Below are 8,010 nucleotides of genomic sequence, written 5' to 3' on the forward strand. Positions count from 1 at the left end.
GGTGGCTTCTTTATTATTTTTTAATTCATGCTGTCTGTGCGTGTGTACCGCTGAAGCAACACTGATTCATTTTAATGCTGCGTGTGTTTGGGTGTGCCTGTTGCTGGGGGTATTTTCTCTAAACGCCAGCAGGATTATCCTGAAGGATTTGGCCTGCCCTTTGACCCGGTGCGTGTCATAACTAGAGGCTTTAACAGGGTTATGTTATGTACATTATTGAGAACCATCTCTCGAAAGCTTGACTACAATTAGGCTGAATTCATTTGGGCACCGCCAGTATGTGCGTATATTAAGAGAATCCAAGATGTTAATGCTAATGTGTGAAAACTGATGGCATTGCGCTAGCAATACCGAGGTCACGGGTTCAATTCCCAGGGAATGTGAAAAGCAGTGAGTCCCGGCCCACTTCGAGCTCAATACTTGAACATTGTAAGTCGCTTTGGATAAAAGTGCCTGGCAAATGCATAAATGTAATGGAATGAGTTGGAATAGCATGTTTAATATAACTCGCTTGCTCAGTCTCCATCTCTGTCAATCTCGCTGGTCCGTGGAGTGCAGAAACTCAGGCTTTAGGGCGAACTAAGAGAGATTGTGTCCTCTGGGAGGAAAGAGTGATGGGAAATCGCTGCTTTGTTTTGAGGTAATTTCTTTCATGTTTTAAAGGCAGTCTCTCCTTCCCCTCTGCTTTGCTTTTAAGAGCACAGCAGGTTCACTCCAGCTGTAGAGAGATTCCCCTGAATGCTGGGTTTAGCCTATTTGACAGACTCTTACAGCGGGTCAGTGTATATAAAAAAAGACCATTAGTATGCTTTCCAAATGAACGTTTTAAAAACGTCCATTATTAAATAAATGTAAAAAAAACAAAACATATGGAATTTCAGTGTGGACTGAATGTAATTAAAGGCAGAGTAAGGGATTTCTGGTAGCCAATGTTGATATTTGAAATCACCAAAACAAACACGCCCCTACCCCAAAAGGGTCTTGCCCCTATTTTGATAGCTCCGCCCCACATATACGTACGCAACCCAGGCAACGATTAGTTCTGTGAAACAAAGCAAAACCAATGTTATCGGCCCGAAACAGTTTTCTAAAGTGTTTTTGAAAAATCACTTACTTTGCCTTTAAGGATGCACTAATTTCAAAATTCTGTCAATACTGATTAGCTGACTATATGCTTTTTGTTATGGTCAATAACCAATAAATGACTGATAATAAAACTTTACACTATTATAAACACTTAGAACTACAATCAATTCAATCATTCAAGCAATATTACAAATCAAATCAATATTACAATGTACACTATGAAAAATGGATATTCAGTAAAGATTACATTTAATAGTGCTATTAAATTATTAGTGTTTTTAAAGATTAAGAGAACATTAGATGATGGCAAAGGCAATCTGAATATTAAAATATGGGAAATGAGTATGAACAATAAAATATATAGTATTGACTCTATTATCTAGGCTTTGCAAAAATCTGTTATTAAAGGATGAGAGAGCACAAACCTCTATTGAAGTTTCGTTCATTTCACAATAATACTGTTTTACCATATTTTTGATCAAATAAACATCCTTGGGGAGCATTAATGACTTCTTTCAAAAACCTTAATAATCCCCAAATTTTCACTGGTAGTGTAATTCTAAAATGTAGAATATGACCTCTTTAATAAGTAATCATTATAATAATCCTTGAGGCGTGATTTAGTTTAGTCGCATTTTTTAACCTTTTATGTTACGTGTTGTTATGTGTTGTGTCTAATTTGAGGGGCATGTGTGTTACTGACCAGACCAGTGTCCAGTGGAGGCCCCCGTGCGGTCAGTGCAAGTCTCGCTAACGGGTTTAAAGACAGTCTCCCATCCACCGGTGGCGTAGCGCCAGTTCTGCGACTCCAGTATGATGGTGCGCTGTGTGCCATAGGCAATCATGAAGCAGTAGACCACATGATGCAGCTGGCAGCCGTAACCACAACCCTTATTGATGTTACACACCAGCTTGCGAGCCTTGCTGCAGTCCTGAGGGTTCTGCAGATACAGATCAGTAGAGAGAGATGACTGAAGAGATTTCTACACATACAGTGGACACGTTTAGACAAAGAAATCACATTTAAAACAAACATCTGAATTCCATTACATGAGTAGAAATACAGCTTGAGGCTGCTGTATATGGCATTTTTATGGTCCAGCAGGTTCCTTGATCTGCTAGATGTCAAAAACACCACAGACATTTGTATTTGACAGCTGAAGTGTGACTTCTGTACCGTGCTGTTCAAGACATTTGTATAATACATCTTTCAAGAATATCAGTAAGATAAAAACGTGATAGAATACAAAAAAAACAAAAAACATAAAGAAGCAGATTTGTCAAGGTTTTTGAAACTCTCCAATCATCTCATGCATGAAAATATTTTTAGTATGTGCAGGAGGAAATGATACATTTGGCTCTGACACCAGAATAATATCATGTCTGAATGATCTTGGCTAGATGAAAGAAGACGAAACAAACAGGACGGAAAATGGTCCCTCCATCTATCGCTGTTTCTCTCATACTAAGACAATAGAGAGGCGAATGACTGGAGTATAGCGAAAGAAAGGAGCAAGAGAGAGAGAGAGAGAGAGAGAGCACTGTAGATAAGAGATGGATGACAGCAGTGTAGTGAGACAGACAGAGAACTGTCATTTCTCACAAGAGACACAGCTTCTTTGTTATCAACCTGTCTGTCTCTCACACACAAAGTAAAATACACTCCATCACTTTAATCACACTCCAGCTCTCATTACCGCTCTAACATGTCTCTCTGATGGAGAGCACTGACACAAAGCTATTAGTCAAAGTTAACATAGTACTAGTAGCACAAAAGTTTTCCCCTAGGCCAAATGAGTAGGTTATAATACAATATAAAAAGGCCAAATACTTAACCATCATCAATATCAAACCAGAAATGGGCTTCTTTTGACCCATATTACACTGGTTTCATGCAGCATTATCATTAGTATTAATAAAAATGGCCATAATAACAATGATTTACATTTGATGACATTCAAAACATTTAATAGGAGGATATATATACATATATATATACACACACTGTCACACACACACACACACACACAGTGTATATATTCTTATGCTCACCAAGGTGATTAAAAATACAATAATAACAGTGATATTGTGAAATATAATTACAATTTAAAATAACTTTCCTTAGCTGAAAATGTAATATTATGTTTGATATGTTTTCACACTTTTCATTAAAAAACACTCTGCTTGAACAAACATTTTTCCATACTTATCCAGACCTGGAAATTACAAAAATTTAATTCCATACTTTTCCATACTGAGCAGGAATCCTGACTGTAACTTACAGACCCCAAACTTTTGAACGGCAGTGTATATATGATAAATTGGAAAAAAATTTAATTTTCTGTATTACATGACTAAGTACAGTAAATAAACAGACAATTTAATTTTGATTATTTCATAATAATAATGTTTTTGTGAATGAGAAATTTCCATTTTGCCATTTAGCTAGCTTCTGCTAAATGACTTGAATGAAAAATGAATTTGCACCTACTGTAGAGTTTGATTGGACGTATGGCCTTGAGCTTTAAAGTAAATGACATTGAAAGCCTATTAATAACTAAGCCTATTAATTAAAAAGATAAGCCTATTTATTTTGTTCTCCTATTATAAAGCCATATTTTATTATTTGCACTTGGAATTGCAGACATGCGACCCCTTTCATACCACTGCTTTATGAAACTTAAAGATAAATCTATCACAAATATGCAGTTATAAATATGGAGATTATCAGGTAAAAGCATCAGTTGTCTAATGCCTCAATGTGCTGTTGACATTCAAACCGTAACTTCAGCATGTGTCTGTGGTCTGAAGTCTTTCAGCTGGAGAAGTTCAGGCTACAGGTTAAACACACAAAATCAAGCTGAGCTCTGCTGGTTTCAGCCTGTGTGCTTGTGCGAGGCACTGCATTGTGTTGCAGCTGAATGTCAGTTTAGTCTCCAGTGTGGAGTCAGCGCAAACAACCGCCCCATCCCATCTCAGAGAGAGGGACAAAATACTGCTGTCCCGCCAACTGCAATATAATCACCCCTCTCATTGATATACGGGGAGAGGGAAGGAGGAGGGTGAATGAATGTGATCTTGTTCAGCCATAGACTGTATTCACAACCGAATTTGAAAAACAAACAAAATATGCAGTCAAAACTGAGGCTGTGAGGGTTGGAAGTAGTGCCAAACGCTTTAGATATGGAGGGGGACCCCAACATTCATATGAGCCATGCAATATAGGTTGTTCAATGGAAATTTCTCACTTTTTTACATTTGATCCAGCCCAATCTTGAAAGTTTGGATCTATTTTGGGATAGAAGTAGAGTCCATTGAATATGTCATACTGTTGTGTACTTCCATCCCTCATAGCCTCTATTTCGTTCCTTTCAAATTAAAAATAGCATCCAATGGTTATGAACAAATCACTGTTTTTGCATCTTTTACATGAACAGATCATTTCCACACACTAACTCACATTTTTGTTCACTGAAGTATCTTCCTTTTAAAAAATTAGACTGCTTTCCTGCCCTTAAAGACATGAGCAAATAACAGTTGGAGTCTCAGAGTAGCACTTTTATTACATTAAATTAAACACTCTTTCAAGAGCCTCTTATTAGAGTTTCAACACACAAGTTTTAACATAAAATAATACTTGTTTTGTAATGAATTGGTTGAGCAAATGATTCAGTGACTCATTCATGACAGAAAAAGACTCACTTATAACCACCAACAGGCATAATTATATAAGGTACACTGAGTGAATCAGTTCACAAATCTGAATTAATCTTTTTAGTCAACATGATTCAAAAGATTTGAGTTACAGCGTTGAATCAAAATCTCAACCACGTCAGGGGTCAAATGAATGAAAATGTCATAATAAAACCTTCCTAAAGAAAGAAAGAAAGACAGAAAAAAAAGGAAAAAACAAATGTGTGTATATGTGGTGTACCTGTAAGTATGTGATTCTGTTCTGTACTAGGTCGGACAGTTCTTTAGCTTCCTTCTCTCTCCAGTCTCCAGCACCGTCCGCCTGGCTCAGATGATACAAGTCTGTCATGATGGACCTAAAGATTGCATAAAGACCACTGTAAAACACAGCTGCTAATTAAGCCAATTGATTATGGCTAATTACAGAACATTTTGTAAAGAAATAATATTAAATTAGTTTTACAGTCACAAACTAAAGTCAGCCTGGCCTATGCACTGCTAATCATCCACAATACAATTAAAACTGCTCTAGTAATTACTTTGTCGGCTTTTCAGCATTACATGGACGTCTTTTTTCTGAAGTGCGAGCAAACGCACTGATCTAAACATACACACTCATTAAACCTCAGCAATGGTATTACAGCGCCATGAGATTACAGCTGTTTAGAAAGAGATTAGAGATGGATAGGATTTTTCCACTTTATTAAAATGTAGCACATGATTAGGACAAGTGAAATAGAGCTTGCACAAAAAAAGGATGCAAAGTCTGCATATATGTGCATTATGGATATGTATTTCTCCTCTATGCTGGGATTCAAAAGTATTAAACTGTTATTCATGTCTTCTATTGTACAACAAAATGTTTTGAGGCCTTAGATATTGAAAACATGGGGGGAAAGCCCCTGAAGTGAATTTCAGTTATTGGTGTAATAAAGATTTGATGAAAGTTGTATGGGGACCAGCTAATCATTTCACATGTATCCTATATTATTATATTATGATCTATCTATCTATCTATCTATCTATCTATATTTACATCTACTGTTGTATTTGATGTTGATTTGATTTGATTTAATAATTTACAACCATAATGGTTTAGACTGGGAAATTTTAATCGATTCAGTTGAGGTATTTATCATAAATGGACAGAATGCTGTGTTTTATGTTTAGAAAAAAATATGACATTAAAAAGGAAAAAAAGTCTTAAAAATCTATTACACAGAGCAAATATAAATAAATAAGGTTAATTTCTCATACTGGTGTGAGCATATATTTAATTGGAAATGCATTTACACATTTACCATTTAAAAGTTTTTTTTCTTTAAACAATTAATACTTTTTATTAAGAAATTGATACTTCATTTAGCAGGGGCAGTAAAAACCTTTATAATGTTACAAATTGTTTATATTTCTAACAAATGCTGTTCTTTTGAACTTTCTATTCATCAAAAAATACTGAAATAAAATGACGGTTTTCATAAAAATATTAAGCAGCATAACTGTTTTCAACATTGCTAATAATAAGAAATTATTTTTCATCAGCAAATCAGCATATTAGACTGATTTCTGAAGGATATAACACTGAAGACTGGAGTAATGGCTGCTGAAAATTAATCTTTGCATCACAAGAATACATTAAAAAAAAAAATATATATATATATTAAAATAGAAAGATCTTACCACCTCAAACATTTGAAAGGAAGTGTGGATTTACAGTATAATGCAGACCGATCTGCTGTATCGGCCAAAATGTCTATATGAGTGAATTGCTGATGTTTACATATACTGGATGTGTGTTATAACCTCTGCTGGTGTCCAAGGTCCTGCAGGAGTGTGTCCACATGTTTCTGTAACGCTCCAGTCTCCACCAGTGCTAGTTTCTTCAACTCACTGCGTACGAAATACCACAGTTCCCTCACGCCGTTCTCCACCTTCCTCCTTAGCTCCTCCTGGTCCTTTCCTGGGCCTGCATACACATACAAACAAACGTTCATATTATTTCAATGCCAGTGGTTACTACTGAGAGGAAAGACCAATATGAATCAGTCTGGTATTCTAATCAGCCAACATCTGTTCATTTTGTGATTATTGGCATTGGTCAATTGTGACCCTGGACCACAAAACCAGTCATAAGGGTCAATTTTTCGAAATTGAGATTTATACATCATCTGAAAGCTGAATAAATAAGCTTTCCATTGATATATGGTTTGTTTTTGGCCGAGATACAACTATTTGAAAATCTGGAATCTGAGGGTGCAAAAAAATCAAAATACTGAGAAAATCGCCTTTAAAGTTGTCCAAATAAAGTCAGGTGGCCGATCGTTTATATCCTTTTCTCACAGCAGCCAGAATAATGTATCATTTTGATGGCGGATTGTAATCCAGAAAGGATTATTTGAAACACATGTGAATGAAATTAAAGTATATTCCAGTTATAAATGTGCTTCTGATTACAGATAGCCTGGGATTACAAAGATTTGTATTTTAAAGAAAACCAGTTCGAAGGGAGCATAATTTGCTTTTTGGGTTAAAATAATTTCTTGGTATGAAATTCAAATGGTATGACAATTAGAGATTAGACTGTACAGAAATTGAAATCTTATACACACTATACTCATAGTCACGCAATGCTGATGTTAACATTAATAATCTGAGAATAAAGTATAACAATAATCATTTGCACAGTTTGATGTGATATGAGCTAATCGATCGTTAGATTTAATTACCATTGGTAGCACGATTTATTGTAATGCTTTTATCCTCAGTTGGTCAGAACAAACGTGGCAGACTTGTTACTTACTTGTTCAGATGAAAATATACAGTGAAAATTATATGTACAGTAGGAAATTTACAAAATATCTTCATGGAACATGATCTTTACTTAAAGCTGCAGTCCTTAACTTTTTTTGGTTAAAAATGATCCAAAATCAATATTTGAGTAAGTACATAACCAGCCAGTGTTCAAAACTATCGCCTTACTTTAGCCCGATTCACAATGGTTAGCTTATAATAATGTCTTCTAATTTGAGTGCTAGTAGGTTTTCGTGGGAAATTCTAGCATGGCACTGTGTCATTACGTCACGCCTGTAAACACAAAGAAGTTGTCCCGGCTACTAGGCTATCGCATGTGAGGATCCTGCAGGTGGAGGATCGTTTATAGCCTTTTCTCACAGCAGCCAGAATAATTAAATGAATCAATTTGATGGCGGATTGTAATCCAGAAAGGATTAT

The 8,010-nt window shown here is 35.7% G+C and overlaps 1 protein-coding gene across 1 annotated transcript in view; it reads right to left on the reverse strand.

The window, feature by feature from the left end:
- LOC107733188 (alpha-(1,6)-fucosyltransferase-like) overlaps positions 1–8,010 on the reverse strand; it is a 30,928-nt gene that overhangs the window by 6,400 nt on the left and 16,518 nt on the right. The window contains exons 3-5 of the mRNA XM_016544735.1: positions 6,583–6,745; positions 5,021–5,135; positions 1,790–2,027 (exon numbers count right to left, since the gene is read on the reverse strand). Of these exons, the coding sequence (XP_016400221.1) occupies positions 1,790–2,027; positions 5,021–5,135; positions 6,583–6,745 (516 nt within the window). The remainder of the gene's footprint in view (positions 1–1,789; positions 2,028–5,020; positions 5,136–6,582; positions 6,746–8,010) is intronic.

This window comes from Sinocyclocheilus rhinocerous, unplaced genomic scaffold (assembly GCF_001515625.1).
Source record: "Sinocyclocheilus rhinocerous isolate Xijiao unplaced genomic scaffold, SAMN03320098_v1.1 scaffold8, whole genome shotgun sequence".
In the NCBI taxonomy this organism is placed as follows: domain Eukaryota; kingdom Metazoa; phylum Chordata; class Actinopteri; order Cypriniformes; family Cyprinidae; genus Sinocyclocheilus; species Sinocyclocheilus rhinocerous.